We start from the raw sequence: 18,268 nt of genomic DNA on the forward strand, positions 1-18,268 counted from the left end.
TTTTTTATTTTAGGGGGGCTTTTTATTTTGATAGGGCTATTAGATTAGGTGTAATAAGTTTAAATATCTGTAATTTGTTTATTGTTTTCTGTAATTTAGTGTGTTTTTTGCTAATTTAATTTAATTTAGGTAATTGTATTTAATTTAGTTAATTTATTTAATTATAGTGTAGTGTTAGGTGTTAGTGTAACTTAGGTTAGGTTTTATTTTAACAGGTAAATTTGTATTTATTTTAACTAGGTAGTTAATAAATAGTTAATAACTATTTAATAACTATTCTACCTAGTTAAAATAAATACAAACTTGCCTGTAAAATAAAAATAAACCCTAAGCTAGCTACAATGTAACTATTAGTTATATTGTAGCTAGCTTAGGGTTTATTTTATAGGTAAGTATTTAGTTTTAAATAGGAATAATGTTAATTAATAATATTAAAAATTAATGATAGTAATTTTCTTTAGATTTATTTAAATTATATTTAAGTTAAGGGGTGTTAGGGTTAGACTTAGATTTGGGGGTTAATAACTTTATTATAGTGGTGGCGACGTTGGGGGAGGCAGATTAGGGGTTAATAAATAGTATGTAGGTGTCGGCGATGTTGGGGGCAGCAGATTAGTGGTTAATAAGTGTAGGTAGGTTGCGGCGACATTGGGGCGGCAGATTAGGGGCTACTAAATAGTATGTAGTGTCGGCGATGTTGGGGGCAGCAGATTAGGGGTTAATACATATAATGTAGGTGGCGGCGGTGTCCAGAGCGGCAGATTAGGGGTTAATAAATATAATGTAGGTGGTGGCAATGTCGGGGGCCGCAGATTAGGGTTAATAAGTGGAAGATTAGGGGTATTTAGACTCAGGGTTCATGTTAGGGTGTTAGGTGTAAACATAAATTTTATTTCCCCATAGGAATCAATGGGGCTGCGTTAGTGAGTTTTACGCTGCTTTTTTGCAGGTGTTAGACTTTTTCTCAGCCGGCTCTCCCCGTTGATTCGTATGGGGAAATCGTGCACGAGCACGTATGACCAGCTCACCACTGACTTAAGCAGCACTGGTATTGGAGTGCGGTAATGAGCAAAATTTTGCTCAACGCACACTTCTTGTTTTTTAACGCCGGGTTTCTGAAAACCTGTAATACCAGCGCTGTAGGTAAGTGAGCGGTGAGAGAAAACTGCTCGTTAGCACCGCATAGCCTCTAACACAAAACTCGTAATCTAGGCCATAGTTTCTACTTTCTCTATCTATAAACTCAATATATATGTAATATTTAAGGGCCTGCACACTAATCCTTCATATAAGGTTTAAGCAATTCAAGAAATTTTGTATAGCCAAACTCCCTTTTGATATATATCCATCGACATTGTATCTGTCATTGGTTGAGTTCACAAATACATGCTTTAATAGCATTGTAGCTTATGACGCAGCCAGGAAAAGCAAAATTCTAATGCTGAATACTCATACTATGCCCTTCTTGTGAGTGTATCATACTATCACCTAGATTACGAGTTTTGCCTTAGAGGCTGTGCAGTGCTAACGAGCAGTTTATTCTCACCGCTCACTTACAGACAGCGCTGGTATTACGAGTTTTTACAAACCAGACAAGAAGTGAGCGTTGAGCAAAAGTTTGCTCATTACCGCACTCCAATACCAGCGCTGCTTACGTTAGCGGTGAGCTGGTGTAACGTGCTCGTGCACGATTTCCCCATAGGAATCAAAGGGGAGAGCCGGCTGAAAAAAAGTCTAACACCTGCAAAAAAGCAGCGTAAAGCTCCTTAACGCAGCCCCATTGATTCCTATGGGGAAATACATTTTATGTCTACACCTAACACCCTAACATGAACCCCGAGTCTAAACAGCCCTAATCTTACACTTATTAACCCCTAATCTGCCGCCACCGACATCTCCGACACCTACATTATAATTATTAACCCCTAATCTGCCGCTCCGGACACCGCCGCCATCTACATTATATTTATGAACCCCTAATCTGCTGCCCCCAACATCGCTGAACCCTACATTATATTTATTAACCCCTACTCTGCCGCCCCCAATGTCGCCGCCACCTACCTACACTTATTAACCCCTAATCTGCCGCCCCCAACGTCGCCGCCACTATAATAAACATATTAACCCCTAAACCGCCGCACTCCCGCATCGCAAACATTAGTTAAATATTATTAACCCCTAATCTGCTGGCCCTAACATCGCCGACACCTACCTACATTTATTAACCCCTAATCTGCTGCCCCCAACATCGCCGCCACTATACTAAATGTATTAACCCCTAAACCTAAGTCTTACTTTAAACCTAACACCCCCTAACTTAAATATAATTAAAAGAAATCTAAATAAAAATTCCTATCATTAACTAAATAATTCCTATTTAAAACTAAATACTTACCTATAAAATAAACCCTAAGCTAGATACAATATAACTAGTAGTTACATTGTAGCTAGTTTAGGATTTATTTTTATTTTACAGGCAAGTTTGTATTTATTTTAACTAGGTAGAATAGTTATTAAATAGTTATTAACTATTTAATAACTACCTAGCTAAAATAAATACAAAGTTACCTGTAAAATAAAACCTAACCTAAGTTACAATTACACCTAGCACTACACTATAATTAAATTATTTCCCTAAATTAAATACAAAATTCTATCAGCCAATCGGAATTAAGGTAGAAAAAATCCTATTGGCTGATGCAATCAGCCAATAGGATTGAGCTGGCATTCTATTGGCTGTTCCAATCAGTCAATAGAATGCGAGCTCAATCCTATTGGCTGATTGCATCAGCCAATAGGATTTTTTCGACCTTAATTCCGATTGGCTGATAGAATTCTATCAGCCAATCGGAATTGAAGGGACGCCATCTTGGATGACGTCATTTAAAGGGACCTTCATTCAGTCTTAGCCGTCGGATGAAGAGGATGCTCCGCGTCGGTTGTCTTGAAGATGAACCCGCTCCGCGCCGGATGGATGAAGATAGAAGATGCCGTCTGGATGAAGACTTCTGCCCGTCTGGAGGGCCACTTCGCCTTGCTTGGATGAAGACTTCTCCTGGCTTCGTTGAGGAGTTCGGCCCTGTTGGATGAAGACTTCTCCCGGTAAGGTGATCTTCAAGGGGTTAGTGTTAGGTTTTTTAAGGGGGCATTGGGTGGGTTTTAGAGTAGGGTTGGTTGTGTGGGTGGTGGGTTTTAATGTTGGGGGAGATTTGTAATTTTTTTTACAGGTTAAAGAGCTGATTACTTTAGGACAATGCCCAGCAAAAGGCCCTTTTAAGGGCTATTTGTAATTTAGAGTAGGGTAGGGCTTTTTTATTTTGGGGGGGCTTTTTTATTTTGTTAGGTGGACTAGATTAGGTGTAATTAGTTTAAAAATCTTGTAATTTGTTTATTATTTTCTGTAATTTAGTGGGGTTTTTTTTACTTTAGATACTTTTATTTAATTGTATTTAATTTAGGGAAATAATTTAATTATAGTGTAGTGTTAGGTGTAATTGTAACTTAGGTTAGGTTTTATTTTACAGGTAACTTTGTATTTATTTTAGCTAGGTAGTTATTAAATAGTTAATAGCTATTTAATAACTATTCTACCTAGTTAACATAAATACAAACTTTAAAATAAAAATAAACCCTAAGCTAGCTACAATGTAACTATTAGTTATATTGTAGCTAGCTTAGGGTTTATTTTATAGGTAAGTATTTAGTTTTAAATAGGAATTATTTAGTTAATGATAGGAATTTTTATTTAGATTTATTTTAATTATATTTAAGTTAGGGGGTGTTAGGGTTAGACTTAAATTTAGGGTTTAATAACTTTAGTATAGTGGCGGCAGATTAGTTGTTAATAAATGTAGGTAGGTGTCGGCAATGTTAGGGATTAATAATATTTAACTAATGTTTGCGAGGCGGGAGTGCGGCGGTTTATGGGTTAATATGTTTATTATACAGGGCGTGCAGAATTATTAGGCAAATGAGTATTTTGACCACATCATCCTCTTTATGCATGTTGTCTTACTCCAAGCTGTATAGGCTCAAATGCCTACTACCAATTAAGCATATTAGGTGATGTGCATCTCTGTAATGAGAAGGGGTGTGGTCTAATGACATCAACACCCTATATCAGGTGTGCATAATTATTAGGCAACTTCCTTTCCTTTGGCAAAATGGGTCAAAAGAAGGACTTGACAGGCTCAGAAAAGTGAAAAATAGTGAGATATCTTGCAGAGGGATGCAGCACTCTTAAAATTGCAAAGCTTCTGAAGCGTGATCATCGAACAATCAAGCGTTTCATTCTAAATAGTCAACAGGGTCGCAAGAAGCGTGTGGAAAAACCAAGGCGCAAAATAACTGCCCATGAACTGAGAAAAGTCAAGCGTGCAGCTGCCAAGATGCCACTTGCCACCAGTTTGGCCATATTTCAGAGCTGCAACATCACTGGAGTGCCCAAAAGCACAAGGTGTGCAATACTCAGAGACATGGCCAAGGTAAGAAAGGCAGAAAGACGACCGCCACTGAACAAGACACACAAGCTGAAACGTCAAGACTGGGCCAAGAAATATCTCAAGACTGATTTTTCTAAGGTTTTATGGACTGATGAAATGAGATTGAGTCTTGATGGGCCAGATGGATGGGCCCGTGGCTGGATTGGTAAAGGGCAGAGAGCTCCAGTCCGACTCAGACGCCAGCAAGGTGGAGGTGGAGTACTGGTTTGGGCTGGTATCATCAAAGATGAGCTTGTGGGGCCTTTTCGGGTTGAGGATGGAGTCAAGCTCAACTCCCAGTCCTACTGCCAGTTTTTGGAAGACACCTTCTTCAAGCAGTGGTACAGGAAGAAGTCTGCATCCTTCAAGAAAAACATGATTTTCATGCAGGACAATGCTCCATCACACGCGTCCAAGTACTCCACAGCGTGGCTGGCAACAAAGGGTATAAAAGAAGAAAATCTAATGACATGGCCTCCTTGTTCACCTGATCTGAACCCCATTGAGAACCTGTGGTCCATCATCAAATGTGAGATTTACAAGGAGGGAAAACAGTACACCTCTCTGAACAGTGTCTTGGAGGCTGTGGTTGCTGCTGCACGCAATGTTGATGGTGAACAGATTAAAACACTGACAGAATCCATGGATGGCAGGCTTTTGAGTCTCCTTGCAAAGAAAGGTGGCTATATTGGTCACTGATTTGTTTTTGTTTTGTTTTTGAATGTTATATTGGTTTCACTGGTAAAAATAAATAATTGAAATGGGTATATATTTGTTTTTTGTTAAGTTGCCTAATAATTATGCACAGTAATAGTCACCTGCACACACAGATATCCCCCTAAAATAGCTATAACTAAAAACAAACAAAAAACTACTTCCAAAACTATTCAGCTTTGATATTAATGAGTTTTTTGGGTTCATTGAGAACATGGTTGTTGTTCAATAATAAAATTAATCCTCAAAAATACAACTTGCCTAATAATTCTGCACTCCCTGTAGTGGCGGCGATGTCCGGTTCGGCAGATTAGGGGTTAAAATTTTTATTTTGGTGTTTGCGATGCGGGAGGGCCTCAGTTTAGGGGTTAATAGGTAGTTTATGGGTGTTAGTGTACTTTTTAGCACTTTAGTTAAGAGTTTTATGCTGTGGCATTGTAGTGTAAAACTCTTAACTACTGACTTTAAAATGCAGTGCCAGTCTTGACAGAAGAGGGTGTACCGCTCATTTTTTGTCAGACTCGTAATACCGGCGCTATGCAAGTCCTATTAAAAAAAGAGGATACGCCATTTACGTAAGTGGATTTGCGGTATTTCCAAGTCTGGCCAAAAAAGTGAGCGGTACACCTGTACCTGCAAGACTCGTAATACCAGCGGGCGTTAAAAAGCAGCGTTAAGACCTCTTAACGCTGCTTTTTAAACCTAACGCACAACTCGTATTCTAGCCGTTAGTATGTACACATTAGATGTGGCAAATACACACTTAAAAGAAATGTGTGCCATGTATTGCCTACTTAATGAGAAAAAGTGTATTATATTATACAGGAAATAAAAAAATTATTTCTGCACAGAAGAGCGGAGGTGTGACTAAAGGGTTCTAAACTGGGACTGGGACCAAAACCTCTAGGGGCCCCACCTGGTGGGGTCTGAGCTCCACCTGCATCATGCCTGGCCCCTCTGTTTCCCTCCCCCTCTTGCTAAAAAGGCCTTAAAGTTTAAGGAATGAATAGAGTTGCTTTCAAATTCATGATGGCCGTCCCAGTGTTGCTGGATAGAAAAACCTGCAGCCATACTTGAAATAGAAGGGTGTGCCTATCCTCTGGTACAAATTGAGCAAGGGGGAGAGGATTCATAGTCACAGAGAAGCAAACCCCTTTTCTCCTCTCTGGCTGCTGGCTTCATTTTGCTGATTGCAAACAGCCAAAAAGGGCTCTGTGTAAATGTACTGGAATGAAAAAAAACAAACAGGTGCAGCCCGACTCAAGTGCAGTATAATTTAATAGAATGTAAGTGCGCACATGAAAATGGCTACTTACAAGATATAAAATAATACAAGCAGTATAAAAAAACAATATGGTTTACAGTGGCATATATTTCAAACCAAGTGACGGATGGAAGTCTCTGCCGTATGTCTGCTCCACCTCAGCCATTGTAAAAACAAGTCCAGAGCTGATTTCAGGGAATGTCTCCAAGCGATCACATTTATGCCTTCAAAACAAGAACCTCTATGCATTTCGTCTGAGGACGCTCAGACTTTTTCAAGAGTGAATAAATCATCGGCTCTAAACGGCTTTTTAAAGAGCCAATAAAAAAACATGCATTAACATAAAAACCAATGGCGTGTAGTGACACGCCTCTAAAATGTTACGTATATGATGATACAAATTTTAAAAGGTTACAAAATATAAAATATAAAACTGATAAACTAACTCAATAGAATAAGAAAAATACACATAACTCCTATTGTTGAAAATAAAACATCACTAGGAATATGTGCTAAAATGTACACTAAAATATATCTGCATATGAGTATATATACACAATCCTATATGGATCAAGTACTACAAGACAAATTTCTAAGCAATATATGAAATTCATAATATATTAAGAAAGGATAAGAATAATGTATCCTGAAAAGTTCATTACATAAACGCTTGTAAATCTAATTCTATGTTTAATCCCAAAGGATGCATAGTCTAATTGGTATATCCAAAAGGAATCCCTATGTCATAAAGTTAGTAACCTATTGGGGTATCTGTTAGGGGGTATCCAGTTTATGACTTTGATTTTCAGGCTTTTCGGATCTGAATCATGATGTATTCTAAAATGCTCAGGGAGACTGTGCATTTTCAATCCTCTTTTGATGTTATTCACATGCTCGTTGAATCTAGTACGGATGTGTCTTTTAGTTCTGCCAATGTAGATCAGATTGCAACTGCAGCTGAGAAGATACACAACATAAGTTGTGCTGCAGTTGCATTTATATTTCATATGAAATGTTTTAGTTTCCCCAGAGTTCATAAAAGTGTTGCCCCTATCTACATATTTGCACATGCCACAACTTGTTGCTCCACATTTGTATGTGTCTGGCTTTTGTTCCAACCAATGAGTGGTTGTGATGCTTTTTTTTTTACAACGGCTGAGGTGGAGCAGACATACGGGAGAGACTTCCATCCGTCACTTGGTTCGGAATATATGCCACTGTAAACCATATTGGTTTTTTATACTGCTTGTATTATTTTAAAACTTGTAAGTAGTCATTTGCACTTGCGCACTTTTGTTCTATTCAGTTATACTGCACTTGAGTTGGGCTGCGCCTGTTTGTTTTCTTTCATTCCAGTACTTTCTTACCTTTGATGGGATTGGAGAATACCCATCTACGTCATGGGCTGCAGACGGCTTAACAGAAGGAGGACTTGTGTGATTTGGGAGATTTGGGGCTCCTGCAACACTTAACGGGAAACGACCCACTACACACAGTCTCCGCTATTCCCCACTGTGGACAACTGGCTTTCACTTTACCTATCCTCTATTCTTGTATTGCCAGCGCCAAATACCGGTACTATTAGTTACTCTGTGTAAATGTGGGGCCCAACACAGACAATCTCCTGGGGCACCACTGCAGAAAAACATAAAATAATGTATGTTACAAAACACTAAACCCTCTTTTACAAATAAGAATGGGTATAAGCCATAGAACAGAGCAAAATGTCTCAGGAGAACAAAACAATATCTTTGTAATCAGAAAAAGATAAAATTATTATCTGGGGGTTTTTTTGGGTGGGGGGTTTTGTGCAGGACAATTACTGTGTTCTAAATAAGAAAACAAATTACTGTTAGCTATTGGCATTTTTCTGAAGGTGATTTTGATCTCTTTATGGCACCTTTGTAAATGCATTCTGAATCTTTTTTTACAGTCCCGACTACCTCTGGAACTGGAAGTGAGACCACAGGGATAGCTATATTTGACTATGAGGAACTAAAAGCCAAAACAGGTTCTTTTTTACATTGCTTATTATTAAACCATGCAGTAACAGCTTTTAAAATGACCATAGGGTATATTCTATTCATCTTGAAAGCTTATTAGATAACTTATCTATTATTACTATTATTATTTTCATACGCCTAGATTTAGAGTTTTGTCGGTAAAGACCCGCGGTGCTAACGCTCCTTTTTTTTCCAGCGCACCCTTAAGACAACGCTGGTATTTAGAATTGTCTGAATGGCTGCATTAGCCTCAGAAAAGGGAGCGTTGAGCATAATTTAGCTCCACTTCAACCCTCAATACCAGCGCTGCTTACGGTAGCGGTAGGCTGGAAAAACGTGCTTGTGCATGATTTCCCCATAGGAAACAATGGGGCTGAGCTGGCTGAAAAAAACCTAACACCTGCAAAAAAGCAGCGTTCAGCACCTAACGCAGCCCCATTGTTTCCTATGGGGAAACACTCTCGAAGTCTACACCTAACACCCTAACATGAACCCCAAGTCTAAACACCCCTAACCTTACACTTATTAACCCCTAATCTGCTATCGCTGACACCTGCATTTTATTATTAACCCCTAATCTGCTGCTCCGGACACCGCCGCAACCTACATTATCGCTATGAACCCCTAATCTACTGCCCCTAACATCGCTGATACCTATATTGTTTTTATTAACCCCTAATCTGTCCCCCCCAACGTCGCAGCCACCTACCTAAACCGCCATACTTCCGCCTTGCAAACACTATAATAAATTGTATTAACCCCTAATCTGCCCTCCCTAACATCGCCGTCACCTACCTACAATTATTAAACCCTAATCTCCCGCCCCCAACGTCGTCGCTACTATATTAAAGTTATTAACCCCTAACCCCCCCCTAACTTAAATATAATTTAAATTAAATGAACTAAATTTACTATCATTTAAAAATTATTCCTATTTAAAACTAAATACTTACCTATAAAATAAACCCTAATATAGCTACAATATAGCTAATAGTTACATTGTAGCTATTTTAGGATTTATATTTATTTTACAGGCAACGTTGTATTTATTTTAACTAGCTACAATAGCTATTAAATAGTTAATAACTATTTAATAGCTACCTAGTTAAAATAATTACAAAATTACCTGTAAAATAAATCCTAACCTAGGTTACAAATACACCTAACACTACACTATCAATAAATGAATTAAATAAATTACCTATAATTAGCTAAAATAAAATACAATTAAATAAACTAAACTATAATACAAAAAAACAAACAAACACTAAATTACAGAAAATAAAAAAGAATTACAAGAAGTTTAAACAAATTACACCTAATCTAAGCTCCCTAATAAAATAAAAAAGCCTCCCAAAATAATAAAATGCCCTACCCTATTCTAAATTACAAAGTAATCAGCTCTTCTACCAGCCCTTAAAAGGGCTTTTTGCGGGGCATTGCCCCAAAGTAATCAGCTCTTTTACCTGTAAATAAAAATACAACCCCCCCCAACATTAAAACCCACCACCCACATACCCCTACTCTAACCCACCCAAACCCCCCTTAAATAAACCTAACACTAACCCCCTGAAGATCTCCCTACCTTGAGTTGTCTTCACCCAGCCGAGCCGATTTCTTCATCCAAGCGGAGCAAGAAGAGGTCCTCCATCTGGTAGAAGTCTTCATCCAAGCGGGGCAGAAGAGGTCTTCCATATGATTGAAGTGTTCATCCAAGCGGCATCTTCTATCTTCATCCATCCGGAGCAGAGCAGCAGCATCCTGAAGACCTCCGACGCGGAACATCCATCCTGGCCGACGACTGAACGACGAATGACGGTTCCTTTAAATGACGTCATCCAAGATGGCGTCCCTCGAATTCCGATTGGCTGATAGGATTCTATCAGCCAATTGGAATTAAGGTAGGAAAATTCTGATTGGCTGATTCAATCAGCCAATCGGATTGACCTCGCATTCTATTGGCTGATCGGAACAGCCAATAGAATGCGAGGTCAATCCGATTGGCTGATTGGATCAGCCAATCGGATTGAACTTCAATCTGATTGGCTGATTGAATCAGCCAATTAGAATTTTCCTATCTTAATTCCGATTGGCTGATAGAATCCTATCAGCCAATCGGAATTCGAGTGATGCCATCTTGGATGACGTCATTTAAAGGAACCGTCATTCGTCGTTCAGTCGTTGGCCAGGATGGATGTTCCGCATCGGAGGTCTTCAGGATGCTGCCGCTCCGCTTCGGATGGATGAAGATAGAAGATGCCGCTTGGATGAACACTTCAATCATATGGAAGACCTCTTCTGCCCCGCTTGGATGAAGACTTCTACCGGATGGAGGACCTCTTCTTGCTCCGCTTGGATAAAGAATTCGGCTTGGCTGGGTGAAGATGACTCAAGGTAGGGAGATCTTCAGGGGGTTAGTGTTAGGTTTATTTAAGGGGGTTTGGGTGGGTTAGAGTAGGGGTATGTGGGTGGTGGGTTTTAATGTGGGGGGGGTCTTATTTTTTTTACAGGTAAAAGAGCTGATTACTTTGGGGCAATGCCCCGCAAAAAGCCCTTTTAAGGGCTGGTAAAAGAGCTGATTACTTTGTAATTTAGAATAGGGTAGGGCATTTTATTATTTTGGGGGGCTTTTTATTTTATTAGGGGGCTTAGATTAGGTGTAATTTGTTTAAACTTCTTGTAATTCTTTTTATTTTTTTATAATTTAGTGTTTGTTATTTTTTGTTCTATAGTTTAGTTTATTTAATTGTATTTTAGTTTAGATAATTGTAGGTAATGTATTTAATAAATTTATTGATAGTGTAGTGTTAGGTGTATTTGTAACTTAGGTGAGGTAACTTAGGTAATTTTGTAATTATTTTAACTAGGTAGCTATTAAATAGTTATTAACTATTTAATAGCTATTGTAGCTAGTTAAAATAAATACAAAGTTGCCTGTAAAATAAATATAAATCCTAAAATAGCTACAATGTAACTATTAGTTATATTGTAGCTATCTTATGGTTTATTTTATAGGTAAGTATTTAGTTTTAAATAGGATTAATTTATTTAATGATCGTAAATTTAGTTAGTTTAATTTAAATTATATTTAAGTTAGGGGGTGTTAGGGTTAGGGTTAGACTTAGGTTTAGGGGTTAATAACTTTATTATAGTAGCGGCGACGTTGGGGGCGGGAGATTAGGGGTTAATAATTGTAGGTAGGTGGCGACGATGTTAAGGAGGGCAGATTAGGGGTTAATACAATTTATTATAGTGTTTGCAAGGCGGGAGTGCGGCAGTTTAGGGGTTAATACATTTATTATAGTGGCGGTGAGGTCTGGTCGGCAGATTAGGGGTTAATAAGTGTAGGTAGGTGGCGGCGACATTGTGGGGGGGGCTAGATTAGCGGGTAATAAATATAATATAGGTGTCGGCGATGTTAGGGGCAGCAGATTAGGGGTTCATAGGTATAATGTAGGTTGCGGCGGTGTCCGGAGCGGGAGATTAGGGGTTAAAAAAAATTATTATAGGGTTTGCGATGTGGGGGGGGCCTCGGTTTAGGGGTTTATAGGTAGTTTATGGGTGTTAGTGTACTTTATAGCACAGTAGTTAAGAGCTTTATGTTCCTGCGTAAAGCTCTTAACTACAGACTTTTTTTTGCGGTTGGAGTTTTGTCGGTAGAGGCTCTACCGCTCACTTTTTCCAAGACTCGTAATACCAGCGTTAGGCAAATCCCATAGAAAAGATAGGATACACAATTGACCTAAGGGGATCTGCAGTAGCCTCGAGTCGCGGAAAGAAAGTGAGCGGTAGACCCTTTCCTGGCTGACTCTAAATACCAGCGGGCGTTAAAAAGCAGTGTTAGGACCTCTTAACGCTGCTTTTTAACCCTAACGCAGAACTCTAAATCTAGGCGATAGATTGCTAATTATCACGCATATCACAAGTTGAAAGTTAAAGGTTACCCTCAAGCAAAAGCCGAAATTGTGCTACAATATTTAGCTCAGCTTGGGACCTGAAGTAAAGTGTAAGGGTTTAAACAAAATTCACAAACCACATCAAAAACAGATTAAAATAAACTATATACACTTCTTAATAAAATATTTTTAATATTGATAAAAAGGTTTTAATAGGGTTAAAAGGTATATTGCTTGACTGGAAAAGGTCTCCAATGTGTGTGTATGTATGTATGTATATATATATATATATATATATATATATATATATATATATATATATATATATATATATATATATATATATATATAAAAATATATTTATGTTTGTACATACATGTGTATATATGAATGTCTATACATACATATATACACAAATAAGGACTTAAATACGCATGTATATGCATATATATTTATATATGTGTGTGTGTGTATATATATATATATATATATATATATATATATAAATATATATATATACGGTATATATATACACATATACAGTTTTGAGCCCTTCCATTTTTTTTCTGTGCGCCCAATAGAAGTCTATAAGGAGAAGAAGTTAGTGCGGCTGCGATAAGTCTTTCACTCACGCAATAACTTTTTACTTGCAATTTGAAAACATGCACACTAATGCGGTTGTGCTAATTTTTTACTTTGAGAGCAGTTAGCGCAAGTGAAAAAAAAATCACCACTTGTAATCTGGCCCAGTATATTTACTTTTAACTGGCTTGATGCAGCCAAGATTAGCAAACATCTGACATTTTTTAATAAAATCAACTAAACTATTAACTAGTTTAACACATCCCTATGATAGCCTTTCCCAGTTATATAGCAAAACTATTGTTAACCATTAGGTTGTGTTTAATGTAAACTGAGAGCCGCATAAAATCAGTAAATTATTATTTTCTTAATCTATATTAATATTTTTTGTATAGATCTAATAAATTATTCCTAATTAAACAGTTACATCACTTTCTGAAAGCTAATGGGTCAATCAAGTGTTCTGTGGCCTAGATTTGGAGTTCGGCGGTAAAAGGGCTGTTAACGCTCCGCGGGCTTTTTTCTGGCCGCACCATAAATTTAACTCTGGTATCGAGAGTTTAAACAAATGCTGCGTTAGGCTCCAAAAAAGGAGCGTAGAGCATTTTTACCGCAAATGCAACTCTCGATACCAGAGTTGCTTACGGACGCGGCCGGCTTCAAAAACGTGCTCGTGCACGATTCTCCCATAGGAAACAATGGGGCTGTTTGAGCTGAAAAAAAACCTAACACCTGCAAAAAAGCAGCGTTCAGCTCCTAACGCAGCCCCATTGTTTCCTATGGGGAAACACTTCCTACGTCTGCACCTAACACTCTAACATGTACCCCGAGTCTAAACACCCCTAGCCTTACACTTATTAACCCCTAATCTGCCGCCCCCCGCTATCGCTGACACCTGCATATTTTTTTTAACCCCTAATCTGCCGCTCCGTAAACCGCCGCAACCTACGTTATCCCTATGTACCCCTAATCTGCTGCCCCTAACATCGCCGACCCCTATATTATATTTATTAACCCCTAATCTGCCCCCCTCAACGTCGCCGACACCTGCCTACACTTATTAACTCCTAATCTGCCGAGCGGACCTGAGCGCTACTATAATAAAGTTATTAACCCCTAATCCGCCTCACTAACCCTATCATAAATAGTATTAACCCCTAATCTGCCCTCCCTAACATCGCCGACACCTACCTTCAATTATTAACCCCTAATCTGCCGAGCGGACCTCACCGCTACTATAATAAATGTATTAACCCCTAAAGCTAAGTCTAACCCTAACACTAACACCCCCCTAAATTAAATATAATTTTAATCTAACGAAATAAATTAACTCTTATTAAATAAATTATTCCTATTTAAAGCTAAATACTTACCTGTAAAATAAATCCTAATATAGCTACAATATAAATTATAATTATATTATAGCTATTTTAGGATTAATATTTATTTTACAGGCAACTTTGTAATTATTTTAACCAGGTACAATAGCTATTAAATAGTTAAGAACTATTTAATAGTTACCTAGTTAAAATAATAACAAATTTACCTGTAAAATAAATCCTAACCTAAGATATAATTAAACCTAACACTACCCTATCAATAAATTAATTAAATAAACTACCTACAATTACCTACAATTAACCTAACACTACACTATCAATAAATTAATTAAACACAATTGCTACAAATAAATACAATTAAATAAACTAGCTAAAGTACAAAAAATAAAAAAGAACTAAGTTACAAAAAATAATAAAATATTTACAAACATAAGAAAAATATTACAACAATTTTAAACTAATTACACCTACTCTAAGCCCCCTAATAAAATAACAAAGCCCCCCAAAATAAAAAATTCCCTACCCTATTCTAAATAAAAAAAGTTACAAGCTCTTTTACCTTACCAGCCCTGAACAGGGCCCTTTGCGGGGCATGCCCCAAGGAATTCAGCTCTTTTGCCTGTAAAAAAAAACATACCATACCCCCCCCCCCAACATTACAACCCACCACCCACATACCCCTAATCTAACCCAAACCCCCCTTAAAGAAACCTAACACGAAGCCCCTGAAGATCTTCCTACCTTGTCTTCACCATACCAGGTTCACCGATCCGTCCTGGCTCCAACATCTTCATCCAACCCAAGCGGGGGTTGGCGATCCATCATCCGGTGCTGAAGAGGTCCAGAAGAGGCTCCAAAGTCTTCCTCCTATCCGGCAAGAAGAGGACATCCGGACCGGCAAACATCTTCTCCAAGCGGCATCTTCAATCTTCTTCCATCCGGTGCGGAGCGGGTCCATCTTGAAGCAGGCGACGCGGATCCATCCTCTTCTTCCGTTGTCTCCTGACGAATGACGGTTCCTTTAAGGGACGTCATCCAAGATGGCGTCCCTCGAATTCCGATTGGCTGATAGGATTCTATCAGCCAATCGGAATTAAGGTAGGAATTTTCTGATTGGCTGATGGAATCAGCCAATCAGAATCAAGTTCAATCCGATTGGCTGATCCAATCAGCCAATCAGATTGAGCTCGCATTCTATTGGCTGATCGGAACAGCCAATAGAATGCGAGCTCAATCTGATTGGCTGATTGGATCAGCCAATCGGATTGAACTTGATTCTGATTGGCTGATTCCATCAGCCAATCAGAAAATTCCTACCTTAATTCCGATTGGCTGATAGAATCCTATCAGCCAATCGGAATTCGAGGGACGCCATCTTGGATGACGTCCCTTAAAGGAACCGTCATTCGTCGGGAGACAAAGGAAGAAGAGGATGGATCCGCGTCGCCTGCTTCAAGATGGACCCGCTCCGCACCGGATGGAAGAAGATTGAAGATGCCGCTTGGAGAAGATGTTTGCCGGTCCGGATGTCCTCTTCTTGCCGGATAGGAGGAAGACTTTGGAGCCTCTTCTGGACCTCTTCAGCACCGGATTAAGGATCGCCAACCCCCGCTTGGGTTGGATGAAGATGTTGGAGCCAGGACGGATCGGTGAACCTGGTATGGTGAAGACAAGGTAGGAAGATCTTCAGGGGCTTAGTGTTAGGTTTATTTAAGGGGGGTTTGGGTTAGATTAGGGGTATGTGGGTGGTGGGTTGTAATGTTGGGGGGGGGGGTATGGTATGTTTTTTTTTACAGGCAAAAGAGCTGAATTCCTTGGGGCATGCCCCGCAAAGGGCCCTGTTCAGGGCTGGTAAGGTAAAAGAGCTTGTAACTTTTTTAATTTAGAATAGGGTAGGGAATTTTTTATTTTGGGGGGCTTTGTTATTTTATTAGGGGGCTTAGAGTAGGTGTAATTAGTTTAAAATTGTTGTAATATTTTTCTTATGTTTGTAAATATTTTATTATTTTTTGTAACTTAGTTCTTTTTTATTTTTTGTACTTTAGCTAGTTTATTTAATTGTATTTATTTGTAGCAATTGTGTTTAATTAATTTATTGATAGTGTAGTGTTAGGTTAATTGTAGGTAATTGTAGGTAGTTTATTTAATTAATTTATTGATAGGGTAGTGTTAGGTTTAATTATATCTTAGGTTAGGATTTATTTTACAGGTAAATTTGTTATTATTTTAACTAGGTAACTATTAAATAGTTCTTAACTATTTAATAGCTATTGTACCTGGTTAAAATAATTAAAGTTGCCTGTAAAATAAATATTAATCCTAAAATAGCTATAATATAATTACAATTTATATTGTAGCTATATTAGGATTTATTTTACAGGTAAGTATTTAGCTTTAAATAGGAATAATTTATTTAATAAGAGTTAATTTATTTCGTTAGATTAAAATTATATTTAATTTAGGGGGGTGTTAGTGTTAGGGTTAGACTTAGCTTTAGGGGTTAATACATTTATTATAGTAGCGGTGAGGTCCGCTCGGCAGATTAGGGGTTAATAATTGAAGGTAGGTGTCGGCGATGTTAGGGAGGGCAGATTAGGGGTTAATACTATTTATGATAGGGTTAGTGAGGCGGGTTAGGGGTTAATAACTTTATTATAGTAGCGCTCAGGTCTGCTCGGCAGATTAGGGGTTAATAAGTGTAGGCATGTGTCGGCGACGTTGAGGGGGGCAGATTAGGGGTTAATAAATATAATATAGGGGTCGGCGGTGTTAGGGGTAGCAGATTAGGGGTACATAGGGATAACGTAGGTGGCGGCGCTTTGCGGTCGGAAGATTAGGGGTTAATTATTTTAAGTAGCTGGCGGCGACGTTGTGGGGGGCAGGTTAGGGGTTAATAAATGTAATACAGGGGTCGGCGGGGTTAGGGGCAGCAGATTAGGGGTACATAAGTATAACGTAGGTGGCGGTCGGCAGATTAGGGGTTAAAAATTTAAATCGAGTGGCGGCGATGTGGGGGGAGCTCGGTTTAGGGGTACATAGGTAGTTTATGGGTGTTAGTGTACTTTAGGGTACAGTAGTTAAGAGCTTTATGAACCGGCGTTAGCCCAGAAAGCTCTTAACTCCTGCTATTTTCAGGCGGCTGGAATTTTGTCGTTAGAGCTCTAACGCTCACTTCAGAAACGACTCTAAATACCGGCGTTAGAAAGATCCCATTGAAAAGATAGGATACGCAAATGGCGTAGGGGGATCTGCGGTATGGAAAAGTCGCGGCTGAAAAGTGAGCGTTAGACCCTTTAATCACTGACTCCAAATACCGGCGGTAGCCTAAAACCAGCGTTAGGAGCCTCTAACGCTGGTTTTGACGGCTACCGCCGAACTCCAAATCTAGGCCTTAATTTGTAAAACTTTATACATTACACCTTATTTTTTGCACCAATAATCATGACCCTAACTGTATGTAATTTTTGGATCAGTGCCAGCTAGCAAGCTATATCTCTTGATCTTGCAATGTTATTGTCTAAATCACTTACATTTTGGCACTGAGATTTTAATGGCACATCACAAGTAACTCATTAGTATGTAGTATATAAAACACATTCATGGAACTGAGAGTTACTATCCTAAATATAAAATAACTCTCCCTCGTATTAGGGTGGGTCTATTACTGGCAATGAGGATGCACAGGACTAGTCTATGATTCATTATAGGGATAAACACATTATTACTCTCTTTTATAACTATTGTCATTTTCTATTTTCAGGTATTGCATCAAGAAGTATTAAACCAACTTTAGGTTTGATTGACCCAGTTCACACACTTTCTATGCCTGAGAGGGTTGTTGCAAACAGTGGATTTGATGTCCTCTGGTAAGTGTATTGGGTAACTATATTTATTAGATTTTATCAAACAACATTTATATATTAATGGCTGGTTAGTTATCACGCACCCGCAAATGGGCAAATTTGCCCATTTCTGGCACACAATAATT

General features: G+C 38.5%; 1 protein-coding gene across 3 annotated transcripts in view; it reads left to right on the forward strand.

Moving 5' to 3' along the window:
- The window catches only part of ADHFE1 (alcohol dehydrogenase iron containing 1), a 150,617-nt gene that overhangs the window by 56,156 nt on the left and 76,193 nt on the right, over positions 1-18,268 (forward strand). For all 3 annotated transcript variants that reach the window (XM_053715088.1, XM_053715089.1, XM_053715090.1), the window contains exons 8-9: positions 8,393-8,470; positions 18,041-18,146. In XM_053715088.1, the coding sequence (XP_053571063.1) occupies positions 8,393-8,470; positions 18,041-18,146 (184 nt within the window). The remainder of the gene's footprint in view (positions 1-8,392; positions 8,471-18,040; positions 18,147-18,268) is intronic.

Source organism: Bombina bombina, chromosome 5, assembly GCF_027579735.1.
Source record: "Bombina bombina isolate aBomBom1 chromosome 5, aBomBom1.pri, whole genome shotgun sequence".
In the NCBI taxonomy this organism is placed as follows: domain Eukaryota; kingdom Metazoa; phylum Chordata; class Amphibia; order Anura; family Bombinatoridae; genus Bombina; species Bombina bombina.